Source organism: Cornus florida, unplaced genomic scaffold, assembly GCF_030987335.1.
Source record: "Cornus florida cultivar Cherokee Brave unplaced genomic scaffold, ASM3098733v1 CherokeeBrave_3.0.0_Hap2_Chr10, whole genome shotgun sequence".
In the NCBI taxonomy this organism is placed as follows: Eukaryota; Viridiplantae; Streptophyta; class Magnoliopsida; order Cornales; family Cornaceae; genus Cornus; species Cornus florida.
In genome coordinates this window covers 91,064,615-91,081,138 of record NW_026775580.1, presented here as the reverse complement: position 1 = coordinate 91,081,138, position 16,524 = coordinate 91,064,615, and the positions used below count along the sequence as shown (strand labels likewise).

Here is a 16,524-nt window from a genome sequence, read left to right as displayed (position 1 = left end):
ATCAACCACATACAGCGGTCACTGTCACTCTTCAATGGTATGGCCTGTGTATCGGTGAAATGGACCGAACTTTGAATAGTCGGGAATGGTTTATCTCATGTGAGTATGAATAATACCATCAAAGCATGCAGCTGATGACAGGTCGAATATTTATTCACTGAGAGGGTGCACTTTCAGCATAATCACCACCATTGCTATAATCTTTTTCGCTTTGAGAGGATGCACTTTTACCAGAATCACCACCATTGCTATTGTTGCTGCCACCTTGAGATGATGTCCACTTTACCTAGAGTCACCACCATACTCTGCGTCGCCTTGAACGGATGCACTTTCACCAGAATTACCACCATTGCCATAATGCCATTGTTGTCTCCTCCGTCTTGCTCCAAGAAAGAAATACCCATACAAGTTTAAACAGCTTGATGCGCGAATCTTCTTCCATAATATAATTTTCTGAGTAGATTTTGCAGCTTAATCACCCTTAAGAAATAGGGTTATGTTATGATTTGGAAAGTAAGGAGAATTCAACAACTATAAATTACGATCCCCTTACCCCAGCTACCTATATAAAAAGATTTCTCTACTCATTAACTAGTGGTTTTTTCTTCAAAATATATTTACACCTTTGGCAATTGGTAATTAATACCTGATTATATATCTACACCTTTAGCAATTGGTAAGGCGTACAAAATCCAATGTCATCCACCACCTTTACCAAATGGTCCCGGTGTGCCAGTGTTGCCCCCCATCCCTAGTTTGCCAGGGAAAAAAAAAAAATTTGGTCTCTGAACCGAAAATTGCAGAACAAATATAGAGAGCAACGGCTACCACATATTCAACTTTAAGGAATTGTAGCTATCATCTGTTTGAACACAAGTGACCACAAGACATTAATTTTGAGATTTGACCAAAATTTGGACGCAAAAAGTATGCCGAGATATTGTAGCAATTGCACCGTTCCTAAACACGACACAAGTGTAGAGACAAAACAAAAAGCTACAAGCTAAATTGCAGACTCCTTTCACAATGTGCAAATACAGGTCCACAAATATCCCATTGAAGGATTGGTCTAGATGCCATCTTTTTGTAACTAAGAACCTATTTGACATCATACAAAACTAGGAAGGAAGATTGCTCTATGATAAATACATCCTTGCTACCCAAGAAAAAAATTTCCTTAAAAGACGGCTTCGAAAGAGGCAAACCTCTTGTTTGAACGGAAGACTCCGCTCCCAAAATCAAGCTGCTTTAGGCATTGTTCAGATTCAGAACAAAAAGAAGAAAATCATTCAAGCTGCTTTAGACATTACTCAGGTACTGAATAAGAAAGTCATCAAGAGGAAACCACAAATCCACTTAGAAAGTACTTTTCGGGTGGAGGAAGAAGGTGAAGAAGTGGCTGTCACATTACTTGCGGCAGTTTTGTTGCTCCTGTAAAATTTTGACACCCGAATTCAGTGATTTATACAAATGATGGAAAAAAGAAATGGCAATATGAACTTTTAAAATTTGAATATGTTGTCTCGGTGAACATACCCAGCTGTCATATACAAGCAGCTGTCATAGCCTGCACAAATGATAACAGTAAATGTGAGTGGTATTATCAGCCCTCTGGAAGATCTCAAATGCGAAATTGAAGGAAATGACTGTCCAAGACTATTATGCGTTTGCTATAGCAGCACTGTGCCCCGCTACCTTGTGATACCACTCAGCCCTCTGGAAGATCTCAAATGCGAAATTGAAGGAAATGAATGTCCAAGACTATTTTGTGCTTGATAGGACTCTCTTAGTTGAGGAATAAAAGATTTGTAACAGTCATCATGACATTTCAGAAATTTTTTTTTTTTTTAAAGGAAAAACTATATGGAAAATTACCAGCGGGCCAGTGGCCTAGCGGTATTAGGCCCCTACTTCCCAAAGGGAGGTCAGGGTTCAAGCCTCTGGAGACGTGTGTGCGAGTACCAACTAGGAAAAAAAAAAAAAAAACTATATGGAAAATTTACTCTAATGCACTAACTAATATTATGCGGGGTTATTAGCAAAAAGAGGACTGCTAGCCACGATTCTTGATGTTGTTGAATGGATTGAATGTTACATTCTCAGCTAGTAAAATCAAGAAAACTTTTCCATGCACAAGCACATGTCTGATTGCAAATCTTTTCCATTTTGATTTGAGGATATGCTAACACATGCATGAATCATGCACCTGAGTTATAAATTATAGGGTATAAGGGCAATGCTATTTTAGCACTTTTTTTATGTGTCCAACACGCAAAGATATGATTGTTAGAGATATGCTAACCAATGCATGAATCATGCACCTGAGTTCTAAATTATAGGGTATAAGGGCAATGCTATTTTAGCACTTTTTTATGTGTCCAACATGCAAAAATATGATTGTTAGAGATATAATGGAGACCAACACATGCCAAGTTAGACACCGACACTAACACTCTGCCATGACCCATGTTATATGGAAAATATAAAAATGAAAATACAAGTATTCATCTGAGATTATCAACTTAGAATAGACCATTTTGCAACTACAACAAGAAGCAGCCTTTTTCCCAACTATGTAAAAGCATTTTGCAAATAAGCATTATTTGTTTTTTTTATATCCTTATAGCAGACCAGTTCAACAGCATTAGGAAATAATTAATCAATCTATGTAAAACCAAGAAGAACTCAGGATTTCACTTAATTATGTTTTTCACTTAATCAATCTATGCACATGAGCATTATTAACTTGATCCACCAAGGCACATAAAAGAATTCATATTCTGAGTATAGATATTCATTTGAAAAGATGTCTAAACTAGGAAAAGAATTTTTTCCCAAAAGAAAGTTCTTAGCATACATACTTGGGTTCTTATTTGTTTTAACGCCTGTTCCCCCAAAGCTGCAAGCAACATCGGTAGCTCCATTTTGCTGGTAGTAACTGTTGAATGCAAAAGAAGCGTGATTAACTAGATTATCCGGCTCAAAACAAGGTTGGCTAGGCTGAATAGCAGAGCAATCCACATTCCCAGGTCCACAGGCCCAATCCAAGGCATTCTGTAAGTCAGCTTCAGAAACTGTAGCTGAAGCAATGCACCATGCAGTACCATTCGAACTGGTAACATTTGCTTCTGTAGTCATGTCCACAGCACCTCTTCCCGTAAAATCAAGGTTATAGACACTTGTTTGGTCTGGATAAAATAATCCCCAGTTCCTCTCAGATTCCAGACCAGGCTTCCTGTTCTCATTGAACAAAGAAAAAATATACACATCTAGCTCCTCTCCAGGCTTTGCAGGTGTACCAGTATCATTGATGACATGGCGAATCAGATTGGTGTTGTATTTCTGGGCATTATCTGGAGTTGCGGCTGTCTCCTTTGCTGATCCTTTAGAAGGCCAGCCCGTCTCAGTGACCATTATTTTAATTGTTCTAAAGTTTAAAGCCATCAGGGCAAAATAAAGAGCATCAATCTGGGCATCAAACATATTTGTGTAAAGTAAACCAGTGTTTGGGTCGATTACTTCATTGGATGACTCAAATAGAGCATAGTCCAGAGACACATTTTTGGGGTTTTCCCTATAAGCATAATAAGGATATATATCAATCATGAATGGAGACTGGTTCTCAGCAAGGAATTCTAACATAGGTTTCAGAAAGAATGCATGGCTGCTGTTGAAGGCCCCCGCAGAAGGTGGGAACGATCGGGACAAAACACCAAGAGAATGGGTACTTGAAACTTTAATTTTCCTCTGCAAACCAGCTTTTCTCAAAGCGGTGAAAACATTTTGCATGGCAGGTACAACTTGAGCAGAGATATTAGTGGGAGCTTCTGTCACCTCGGCACCAACAGTTATATATGTAATCTTTGTTGCTGGATAGTAGGGAAGAATGTTGTTCTTTAACCAGGTGTCAGCATTGGATTGGAATTGGGAAAATGGCAACAAATCTAAATTTGAAATCCCAATCATGACCTCAACTCCAGTGTTTGCAAACGCCTTGAGAACCTGGATATTAGAATCATAGATTCTAACATATTTAATTTTGTGAAGTTGGACCAACTGTGCTGCTTTATCTGGTGTGGGAAGGTCATCAGCATTTCTTCCATAGCAAATTCCAATTGTGCTTCCTTTGCATACATCTGTCAAAAATATTAACAAGATTCATCCAACAGCATAGAAGGAAAGTATCATAACATGCGCATGTGTGTGTGTTGAGAGAGAGAGAGAGAGAGAGAGAGAAATGAATGACGGCAGATTTTGTCATATACACCCCTAAAAGCATTGAGAGACACATAAAAAGGAAGTCACAACTTGCAAACTATACTAATTCTAGCGTACTTCAAAGAGACTGAGCAATGTAAATAGTTCCATTGCTAACTACATTGTTAAATGGCAATTTCTATTATTGATAATATCTCTGGCCACAGGAGATTTCATAATTTAATATCTCTCCCATCCTCTTTCAATATATTAAGCCGTGAAAGCAATACATAAAAATGAATATTACATTTTTATAGCTCAATGATAATGTATGTACATATACTGAAGCAGATTGTTCTATTAATCGCATCATTTATTTATTTATATATTATAAGTATTCTAATAATTGCATCATGATGCACTTAACTCGTGTTATTAGTTTAATATATACACATCCTCTTTTAATTTAATTAAGCTGTTAAGGGCTTAAGGATGAGAGAAACATGAAAATGACTGTTGGATACCATTGTTCAATTATACACATATAGTGAAGCAGATTTTCTACCAATCACATTATGATGCATTGACTCATGCTTTCTTCACATTGAGAAGCTTGCTGACACTGTGTGGACAGAAATATTTGCGAGAGTATTCCAACATAAGGTTTATGTGGCTGTAGAATAAAGTTTGACCCAATAGAGAAAGATCAATGCTGTGGTAATCTCGGCACTTGTAACATTTTATGATTAACTAACAAAAGACATGTTATATGAGACTCTCCAGATACTATCATTTAATAGACTCAAATCAACATTTCAACATGAAATCCGCAGAAAATGGCTAAACTTGGCCGAGAAAGAAAATTGGACAATACTTGATCAATGAGCAACTAAAAACAGTTGAACTGATGATACATATAGTACATCACTTGAATGCTCCTGGCAGCAAAGATGAATGAAGGCAAATGAAACATCTTATTCAGAAGGATTATTAACTCAATGCTTGTGTAGGACCAGTTTATCAACTTTAGACTTGTCTTGCAGCATACTCTCCCATTTGGATCATATACTGCTTATAAAGCCTCATGGTTTAAATCACTTCAGATAAGACTATAAGTTACTTGTTATTAGATACTAAACAGGACCTAATTGGTGTGAAACTCTCCTTTAAATTCTACCATAGCTACATAAATGGATAGTTGTTGATCTTAAGAAAGTTCTTGACCTTCTCAAGAGCAACTTAGATTATCAATATCTGATTAATTTGACCGATGAACAACTGTGTGCAAGTATTCATAGTGGGTTAGAAGCACTGCAGTGTATTTACAAAGTTCCAACGACAACAGAGCACCTTGGTGGATACATTGAATGTCAGCTAAGTGAGATAAAAGTGTATTACATGCACTTAATCGTCCTCAAACATAAAGGAAATTTGTTTCTATTATCGTCTCTTAACTAATAAGATTTGACAGAATTACACTCCCCTCCAACTATGTCTTTGGATGATGAAGCCAAAAGTTTTTCACTCAAGAGTCAAGGCCATCTTGTAAGATAGACAATCTTGAACATCAGATCATTCAGAGAATCAGCACTATGTACGCCTCTCTTCTCTCCAACACACATGAAGCTTTAGTAATGGATTTACAAAATATAGCAGAAAATGCCTCAGTCAATAAAAATTGGCAATGCCTTTGTAGTGTAATTCAATGACAAAATTGATTCCAACAGCCAATTTAAACTAAATAACCAAACTTTCAATCTCAAACTCCCATCACATTAGAAATTATATCTCTAGGAGTATGATTATTAATTGGATGAATATAGAGGATCTAACAACCAAGAACTGCAAATCAACCAAAGGAGTTCAACGCTTTTTTTCTTTATTGATTTCTTTCTTTTTTTTCTTTGACAAGTCACACACACTCATTTTGCCCCATAGAAGATACATTTTTGTTATAGAATAATGAATAATTAGGGTATGCAAACTAAATTAATGCATTATGGTCATCTAAGAACTTGAGGTCCTACCAAATCAATAAAATCCTACCCACTTGACAATGATGTAAATGCAACCACCACAAGTGATAGAAAATCCTACCAACTACTGATCTTTTAAGCTTAGCATCAAACAAAGAAAATAATGGTAATGATAACAGTGGTAGTTTGTTTCAATTCTCTCTGCTGCAAGAAAAAGAAAAACATTGTTTGAATTGATGTAGATAGATAGATAGATATATAGAGAGAGAGAGCAACATTTACATACGCAGACATATATACGATCTGTGTGTGTATATAAAGGAAAACAAGAGAGGGACCCCCAAATTTTTTTTTAAAAAGGGCAATAAAAAGCGAGAAACAAGGGTTTCAATTGAAGCAAACAATGAAACAGAGGGGAAGACGAAATGGGTTGTGCTTAATCGAAAGAATTGAATATTTGCTCATTCACTTTTAAAACAGGATTAGTGTTAAATACATGTATTTGTGTACTAAAAATTGAGGGGAAAATTGTAAAGGAGAAAAATAAAAAGTATGAGCTTAAGTCCCAAAGACAATGAAATGCAGGAATAGACAGAGTTATGTGTGTAAAGAGTGTGTGTGTGTGTATGGAATGTAGCAGAAACAAACCTAGAAGCATTAGAAGCAACGAAGTTGCAAAGATAAATCTGAAGTCTCTTCCCATTTGTTCTTCGTCTTCTTCTCTAGCTGCTTAATTCTTCTTTATCTTCTCGACTCTCAGTCTACTCTTTTCAGTTCTGTGCTCCAATCCAATCCAATCCCCACTATAAAACGTTCTTCTTTTTATATAACGTCTCTCTCTCCACTTTATATCACTAATCACTACAGTTTAGAGAGAGAGAGAGAGTCTGTGTGTTTGTTTGTGTGTGAAGGTGTTACAGTTGATGGTCAGAGTGTGTCAGCGATGTTGGAAGCGGACTTCAGAGATGTTTATGAAATAGAGTTAAATGGAAAGGTCTCGATTCCGCAGCTAATAGCTTGGATTAGCTTAACTATGCGTAGCATGTCTGTCCCGCACCTATTAAATCTCGTACTCTACACCACCACTAGATGCCACATCAACGGTACCTAGCTACGTCTAAAGCCCCACAAATAATCTTTCTTTTTCTCATTTGGTTTTTGAACTTCGGACCCCCTCTCTCTCTCTCTCTATATATATATATAATATTCTCTCTCTACGAGTTGTTTTTTGGTTAAACTCTCTCTACAAGTTACTAGTGCCTAGTAGTACTATTTACCAAGAGATTTTCTGGTTGCTTAATTTTTTTTATATATATATATTTTTTTATTTTTGTGTCCATGTCGCTTTAATAAATACTTAGTGCTCCTCCAAAAGGCTATAAATTATTGAATGAGCCCAACTAAAATTCTCTAATAAATAAATAAATAAAATAATTGAATAAGAGAGTTATATTAAAAAAAATAAATTAAAATTTAGTTTTGATTTAATTGGACTCATTAAGTGCCTACTTTCCATGTAATAAATTTTCAAATAATTTTGATTGAAGTAGTCCCACTAAGTGGGCCAAATTCATGTAATAATTTTTCCTATGTGACAGTGACTAGGATTGCACGTGTTTGACATTGATTTATTGAGGGTTCTGAAAATTCCAATACTAATAAATAATGCTCGGCTGGGTTTGGGCCAGTTGAGCTTTATGCCGGCCCTGTACCAGGAGCTCGTATAATTGGGACCATGAATTACTTAAAACTTTCTTACTTCCCCCACCGGGTTCATTGACCAGTGGGTTCGGCCGGGTTACATACTGGATTATATGTGTCGGACCGTAAACCTAGCGATGAGTGAGTTACAACAATTTTAGTAAGGTTTTTCATATGTTAAAAATGACTGTTTGTATCGAAATTATTTTTCTAGAGCCTAAAATATCATAGGATGTTAATAAGTGTTTGGTATGACTTTAATGAACTTCATTTGATTCATCTTTTGGGTCACATTAGCCATGTAGACTAATGTGGGTTTTATCTTCTGCATTTGTGATCATTTTTTATTCTTTTTGTCATTAACCTTCACAGTTGTACTCGTGTTCAAAATTTGTTAACTTCGTTTGAGATGCTTTTATTGTCGTAGAGATAGTATTTTATTCATATTTGTTTTCGCATTCGAATTTAGTTTTCGAGTCGATTTCAAACTTTATTAGTTAGTGCATCGAATCATGGAATTTGGAGCGTTGATAATATTTTTTTAATAGACACAAAAACACATAAATTGGTTTGGAATATATATATTTTTTTCTATTTCTTTCTTTTTTCAAATAAATGTGAATATTATTTATGGTCTTGACTTTAATTCAAAAGGAATGCTTAGGACAAACTCGACTCTACCAACTTATTCACAAATTTTAGCCTCATATTATTCAAGGAACAAAATTGGATAAAGTCTCACAAAGAATTTGAAAAAGAAAAGTCCCGTCAACTTTGAAAATTGAGAGGTAAACATATATGTATTATGATCATATACAAAGCAGTACAGTGAATATTATTCACTATGTCCAGAATTTCTAAATAATTATTTATACTTTTCTTAGCTGAAATACTATTGCCCTACTTTATTCAAATTTTGAATTATAAATACTCCCAATTGATGTTAAATCTATCCGAATAGAAATTTATAATTTCTAAACTCCTACATTCTCTCCAAATTAAATTTTCACTGAATTTGAAGAAAATAATCAAATAAATTTTAAAACAACACCCAAAGTCTTCTAGTCCTAGCTCTCTTTTTATCGGTCTCTAACTTTCTCTTTAAAATTTGGTCGGTCTAATATTTTTCATTTGTAGACTATTAAATAAAGTTTTGTAACGTTAAATTAATTAAGCACAGTACATGATTACTTTTTTGGCGGTCATCCCCATTTGAATTTATTGTTTACGCGAATCGTGTCGGTCGGTCACTCGTCGCCGTTTCCAAAAAGAAAATATTCTCTCTCTCTCTCTATTTCTGTGTGTAAAACACATATACACACATATATCATTTGTAAACCCTAGAAGACAATCATGAAGACCAAGAAACCACTTACACAGCTGAAGCTCTCTGTTCCTGCTCAAGAAACTCCAATCACCAGCTTCTTGTAAGCACAAACACCTTTGTCTTACTTTCTGTTTTCTTGATCTGATCAATTCCTTGCCTTGTCTATTCGAGTTTTTTTTGGTCTGTCAGTTCGATTTTCATTTTTTGTGTTTATGGATATGATTTCGAATTGCATTTAGATTGATTTACCCAATCGCTAAAATTTCAATTTGCAATCTTCTTGAAATTTCGTTGATGTAAGTTATTTTTCTGTAAATTTTTTTGCACAAATTTGAATTTCAGGACTGCGAGTGGCACATTTCATGAAGGCGATTTGCTCTTGAACATGAAAGGTTTGCGACTCACATCCAAAGAAAACGAACCTCGTGTAAGTTTTCTTGCAATTCAGTTCTTGTACAGTTTACTTAATAATCTGAAAGGCTCCACTTTAATGTAGTTTCCGGGGAAATTATTCAACACCTTTCTGCCTCTAAACATATTTACAATGATTTTTTCTGGTTATAGTATTGTATTCCTAATTTTTTTCAATGTGGTCCATATCACTCTGAAAAGTGAAGATCTGATGGATTCTGCGGATTATTTAATAGCGTGGTAAATTTGATGGGACATCTTGTTATAATGAAACTATTGCAAGTAATTTAGAGAAGTAATTTATGTAAAGCAGAATTCTGTAGACTTGAGATTATGATATTGTTCATCACACCTTTTCTTTTTCCTTTTCCTTTTTCTTTTTATTTTTTTCTAATGAAATAAAGGTGCTTTGGGATAAGTAATACAACATCAGATGTTGACACTTTTAGCGATCTAGCTTTGCGGCATAGAGGGTTTCAACATTTATGCTTCGTTTGGTTGGAGGGATGGAAAAATGGATGGAAGAGATAGAGGGATGGATGGATGAGGAATCCCTAGGGAACGGAAGGTGTTTCCTCCATTTTTTGTTTAGTTGAATGGAATGGATAGTAGAAAGGATGGATGGGGTGATACTTTTTTTTGTTTGGTTGGAGGAAGGGAAAGAGATTTTTTATATTTTTTTACCAATATATCCTCACTGTATAAAATAACAAAAAGTAAATATCCATTTGAATTTTTTTGAAAAGGTTAAAATTGGAAATTGCATATTGTTGGTAGTTATTCATTTTCTCTCTCCTCCCTTCCCCCTAAAATTGGGCGGATAGAAAAACATGAAGAAAGGAGGGATGAAGCATCCCTCCTTGCTTCCTTCCTCTCTTCCCTTCCCTCCAACCAAACACGAAAAGCCTCATCCATCCCTCCTCAATCCATCCCTCCAACCAAACATAGCATAATATAGGGAAAATCTGGGGATGAAATCACTTTTGGTTTTGAGAACTGTTGAATGATCCATTACTTAAGAGAAAACACATAATTTTCCCATTCATCTAATTGTAGAAGGAAAATGCTAATAAGTGTAGCTGAGAAAAACTAATCATAATCACCCATTGATCTCTCTTCCTCATGTAAATTGGTGGTAATCATATTCCATTAGCTTCCTTTGCCTTGTAGTCATATCTAAAGCGGCCTACCCCAGATTTTCTACATTCCTTTGGTGTGGCACCGCGGCTTGTTCATGATCTTTTTGGTTTGCTAAATACTTGTTCTTGGAGGCAAAAACATATGTTAACTCCTTTTCTGTTAGATTAAATATTTATATTCTGATGAAATCTCTTGTTTTGCTATAAGGATTGTTGAGTTGAGTTATCTTCAACTTTTAGTTATAGCGATCTAGCTTTGCGGGTTAGAGTGTTTCAACATTTAGGATCTGGGGATGAAATCACTTTTGGTTTTGAGAACTGTTGAATGATCCATTACTTAAAAAACGAATAATTTTCTCATTCATCTAATTGTAGAAGGAAAATGCTAATAAGTGTAGCTGAGAAAAACTAATCATAATCACCCATTGATCTCTCTTCCTCATGTAAATTGGTGGTTATCATATTCCATTAGCTTCCTTTGCCTTGTAGTCATATCTAAAGCGGCCTACCCCAGATTTTCTATATTTCTTTGGTGTGGCACTGCGGCTTGTTCATGATCTTTTTGGTTTGCTAAATACTCATTCTTGGAGGCAAAAACATCTGTTAACTCCTTTTCCTGTTAGATTAAATATTTATATTCTGATGAAATCTCCAAGTTACAGTGATGGCAATTATTTAAAAATATGCTATTATATAAAGTAAACTTTGCTTATAAAACAGGCAACCGTCGATCTACTCATCCAATTGAAAGTCAAGTCCATTGTAGAGATCTTATGGTTTAATCTTACCAAATGACATCTGCAACTAAAATAAATGGTTACGAATACCACCTTACATATGATAAGGTGGATATGTGTTTGTTAGATATGACTTTTGATAGTATCTATTGATCTTGTTTTGCTATAAAGATTGTTGAGTTGAGTTAATCTTCAACTTTAAATGTAATCTATTGGAATCAATTAGATGGCAAGCCTCAAATTTTTATTCAGCGTTTCAAAGAGCAAGACTTTATTGTGAACATAAGCTGCTTGAAAGGTCCCATAAGATGGCACACACCATCTTCATCTTCATATGAAAATGGCAAAAAAAAAAAAATTTCAAAAAAATTGACAAATGTACGTTAATCACTCTAAAAAAAGTCGATTTTATTGCATAAGCAAATCAAACCTTGCGGTAAACCAAAACCTGTGCTTCTTACATATGGTACAAGATACATGAAAATGAATGAGAGGGTGCCTCATATGCTTATTATGGGTTTTCACTTTACATTTTGGTAGCTATGCCATAATTTTCAGTACATGTTCTTATGGCTAACATTAATACAAAACCTGTCAGTTCTCTCCTTGACACATGCTAACTAATCTTTCTTCCGCTTCGATTTGTGCTTGTATATAGATGCACAATATTAAGTATTTTTTTGGGTGAATGGACTGGACTGGCACTTGTTGCACTAAAAATTGATTTGGCACATACATTGAGAAGCAGAATGTGACTACAAAATGAAAGAGAGAACCTATGGTAAGCATGTGTAGGCACCTTCCTAAAAACCTTGCTGATAGATTTAAAAGTTTTCATGTCAACTGTAACGTTTGGTATCTATTTGATTAACAAGGAGCAAAAAGTTGGTAAGAAATGTAGGAACTATTGACCATGGGGATTGTTTGTGGACATATTGGGGGTTTGTGAAATTTTTTTTTCTAAAAACAGGGAAATGTTAGCTAGATTAGCATCTGTAAGAACAACATAGTTAATCTGGCCCCTTGCCATGTCTACTGGTTCACCACAGCCGTAGTTATCCTTGTATTTATGACAAACACCGGGATCTATTGTGATTTTCTTGTTATATATGATCTAGAAATATTCATGTTTATTCTTTTGCAATGTACATTTGCCGAGTGTTCTGAGTTTACAGTCCGATGCCATCATATTTATTTCTGCTTTGCTTGGACAGCTTTCAGAAACTGAGCTTGATCTCCAATTCTCATTAGAAGACCTTGAAACCATCAAAGTCATTGGGAAGGGCAGTGGTGGCGTAGTTCAACTTGTTCGCCACAAGTGGGTCGGAACACTGTTTGCCTTGAAGGTCAGTATACTATAGACACATTGTTCAACTTCCTGTTAGTTTATTTGATTTTGTAAACATATTACTGACTATTACCATAGAGTTCGAATTTTTAATAAAAAGATTTACATAGATATACCAGCGGAAAAGTTATTATTAAAAAATTTTTCTTAAGGTAGGTAGCTACTAATCTTTGTCATCTTTGGAATGTGAAGTTTGAAGTAGCTACTAATCTTTGTCATCTTTTTTAAGCAGAAGGGAGAGCTGCCCCTGGTTGGGGTTGCTCTTGTATGCATGTACTCTGGCTATACTTCGACTCTTCTAGCGCCTCTTATTGGTGCTTTAGCTTTTGTACCAAATTCAAATATAATTAATAACAAACTTCACATTCCAAAGTGATTGGCTCGATAAATAAATTCTTCCTCACCTTTTTGATACATCAGCATATTGAACAATTCATTAAGCAGTGCTTCACCTTTGGATGTACATTAGAACTTGGCCTCGTGAACAATTCAGTTGCCTGTTTTTCACCATTTTGCAGACATTTTTGTGGAAGTTGTTTATTGGAACAGTAATTCACAATACTAGCCTCCAAAATTCTTTAGCGATACATATACTGAGATTTTTTTAGTTGTTGTTATGGTATTACTACGATGATGATGGTTTGAATATCACATTTCACAATCCAGGCTGTCAAAACTATGTAAATAATTAACTATGAAGTTCATTGGGTTGTGTATCACAGGTTATACAGATGAACATACAAGAGGATATTCGTAAACAAATTGTGCAGGAGCTGAAAATAAATCAGGCATCACAATGTTCACAAGTTGTAGTTTGCTACCATTCTTTCTATCACAATGGAGTCATCTCTCTGGTGTTAGAATACATGGACCGTGGGTCTTTGGCGGATGTGATCAGACAAGTCAAAACAATCCTTGAACCATATCTTGCAGTTGTTTGTAAGCAGGTTTGTGAGTTTCATCTCTTCCCAACTAAAGAGCTGAGACACAAGTGCCTTTTTGATAGTTTGAGGAAGTTGGCAAATTCTAGCTTGATACAAAACCGTGTCTGTATTCCAGGTTTTACAAGGTCTTGTGTACTTGCACCATGAAAGGCATGTAATTCATAGGGATATAAAACCATCCAACCTGCTGGTAAATCACAAAGGAGAAGTAAAGATTACAGATTTTGGTGTGAGTGCGATGCTGGCCAGTTCTATGGGTCAACGAGATACATTTGTTGGGACTTACAATTACATGTCTGTAAGTGGAGTAATCACCCTTCAACATTTTCCCTAGAACACTGAGTATATTGGTGTAGCTATTTATATAGTGATTTCTGTTCTTTTTTTTTAATCTCAGTAATTTAAAGTACATTTTGAATGATCCCAAATTTTTTTGCATGCTATGCTATCTTGACAAATGAAAGCTAACTGTAATGTTTTTACGTCTCTTTCAGCCTGAAAGAATTAGTGGGAGCACATACGACTATAAGAGCGATATTTGGAGTTTGGGCATGGTAATACTTGAGTGTGCTATAGGGCGGTTTCCCTATATACAATCTGAAGATCAGCAAGGTGGGCCAAGCTTTTATGAGCTTTTGCAGGCCATTGTGGGAAGCCCACCACCTTCTGCTCCACCAGATCAATTTTCTCCTGAGTTCTGTTCATTTGTATCGGCTTGGTAATGACTAAGATGTCCTCAACTTGCATTTACATTGTTGAATTGCATTATGAAAATCCCTTATTCATCTCCAATTGATTGCACTTTTGTGCTTCGCTCGTTCTTTTTCATTATAGCTCTTTTAAAACTTAATTTTTTTGTGTCTTACTGGTGCCTAAGCTTAGACTAATATTCCTGGACACACTTGCACAATGACTAAGATGTCCTCAACTTGCATTTATATTGTTGAATTGCATTATGAAAATCCTTTATTTTGATCTCCAAGTGATTGGATTTTTTTACTTCGCCTGTTCTTTTTCATTAATTATGTCAATAAGCTCTTTTCAAACTTAATTTTTTTGTGTTTTACTGGTGCCTAAGCTTAGACTAATATTCTTGGACACGCTTGCACAATGAATACTTTTTCCTTTACGGCCAGTATTTTTCTTTTTCTTTCACCTCTGTTGTCCAAATCCCGGTTTGCATATTTGACAGTAGAGCATCTTCATAATAATCATCCGCTAATATTTTCTTTCAAAGAAGCATGACATTTCTTATTTGTTGGATGCATATTCTCCCCCATATAACAGAAAGCAGCTTCTATGAAACTCAGTTTGCATAAAATAAATTGTATCCCTCATTGACTCTATTTGTTCTATGCATATGCAGCATAAAAAAGGAACCTCGAGACAGATTGTCAGCTTTGGACCTATTGGTTAGTATGTTACTTATTAGTAGATATTCACGTTTCAAAGTCAATTACTTATTAAACCTCTGTTGTGCTCCAGAGTCATCCATTTATCAAGAAGTTTGAGGACAAAGACATTGATCTCGAGATTCTGGTGGGTAGCTTGGAACCTCCTGTAAATTTTACAAGATAAATCTGTCTTGCAATGATGGATTTTGAGTGTGAAATGTTCTCACTTATATGTATCGACAGCTGTGCTCAAACATTACATAGCAATTAAGCATTTGATATGCCATGCCTAACTGTCTTTGAATGTTCAGATAGTAATGTATTCATCAGGTACCTAAAATCAGGTTCTGGTTGGGTCCATGTCTTGATTGGGTGTATCAAGCATTTAAGCGATGGACCAGGACCTGCCCCGGCTACTTATTTTCTTGGCCGGATCTTCCATTTTAGTGTAATTAGTGAGGTTGCTGGACCTACTTAGCTGTACCTCCTCTTCAGAGAGCCACAATTAAGTCCTCAATATCTCTCAATTTTAATTCACTGGTTTACTATTAATGTGATTGAATGGCTACGTAGCTATTTTGCGTACGAATTCTTCTATGCTTTGCCCACACCTTGCCCATGAAATCTGATTAAAATAACATTGTCGGCATCAGGTTTTTGTAGATGTCCATTTTTTTACATTCCTTTGCTGCTTCGTTTGGTTACCTCTTCCACCAATTTCTGCAACAAATATTCTATTTTGCAGATCGTTTACCACTATTAGACTATTAGCTTAAAATTTACAAGAACCAGGACTAATGCTATGCTTTCTTTATTCTCTTTTGGTTGTCTTTTGTCTTTCTTTTTTTTTCTCCTATTCGTTTGTGAACAAACATTCTATTCTTAGAACTCCTTTAAGTAGAGAGACCAATCCTATGCTATATCTGTACTCTTGACTACTTTCAAGGCTTTAGGTTTTTTTATGATGAATACCTGATCTATGAGACTAGGGTAATTTCATTATTGGCACAAAAGATATAAAGGAAAAAAAAAAATTAAAAAAAAATGAAAGTAGAAGCTAATGTGTTTTTTTGCATATGTGGGAGAAAAAAAAAACCTAAGGGAGGTTGGCAGAGAAAATGATACACTGTTCGACACTTTCACACCACCACAGTTGGTGGGACACAGCTTTTTTGTGAAGTGCCAAACAAGGGTTGAAAGTATTAGGGTTTTTAATTTTTTTTTTTTTTTTTTGAGGGTAGTATTAAGCCATTTATTGGCACATGCCTAGAGAGATTATTACATGGCTCCAAGATCATTGATTTCGGCCAATTATAAGTTGACATGCAAGTAAAAAGTGAAACAAAATTA

At 35.4% G+C, this 16,524-nt stretch overlaps 2 protein-coding genes across 2 annotated transcripts; one reads left to right on the top strand and one right to left on the bottom strand.

The window, feature by feature from the left end:
- Window positions 1-978: 978 nt before the first annotated feature.
- LOC132280153 (glucan endo-1,3-beta-glucosidase 13) lies at window positions 979-7,165 on the bottom strand. The gene is made up of 4 exons (XM_059782283.1): window positions 6,822-7,165; window positions 2,862-4,136; window positions 1,537-1,567; window positions 979-1,431 (listed from the first exon to the last, which is right to left on the bottom strand). The coding sequence occupies exons 1-4, from the start codon at window positions 6,874-6,876 to the stop codon at window positions 1,311-1,313; spliced, it is 1,482 nt and encodes a 493-aa protein (XP_059638266.1). The 5' UTR covers window positions 6,877-7,165; the 3' UTR covers window positions 979-1,310.
- Window positions 7,166-9,051: 1,886 nt separating this feature from the next.
- Window positions 9,052-15,711, top strand: LOC132280152 (mitogen-activated protein kinase kinase 6). Its single transcript, XM_059782282.1, has 8 exons — window positions 9,052-9,301; window positions 9,544-9,628; window positions 12,703-12,834; window positions 13,559-13,783; window positions 13,896-14,078; window positions 14,275-14,498; window positions 15,147-15,192; window positions 15,266-15,711. The coding sequence occupies exons 1-8, from the start codon at window positions 9,228-9,230 to the stop codon at window positions 15,356-15,358; spliced, it is 1,062 nt and encodes a 353-aa protein (XP_059638265.1). The 5' UTR covers window positions 9,052-9,227; the 3' UTR covers window positions 15,359-15,711.
- The last annotated feature ends 813 nt before the right edge of the window (window positions 15,712-16,524 follow it).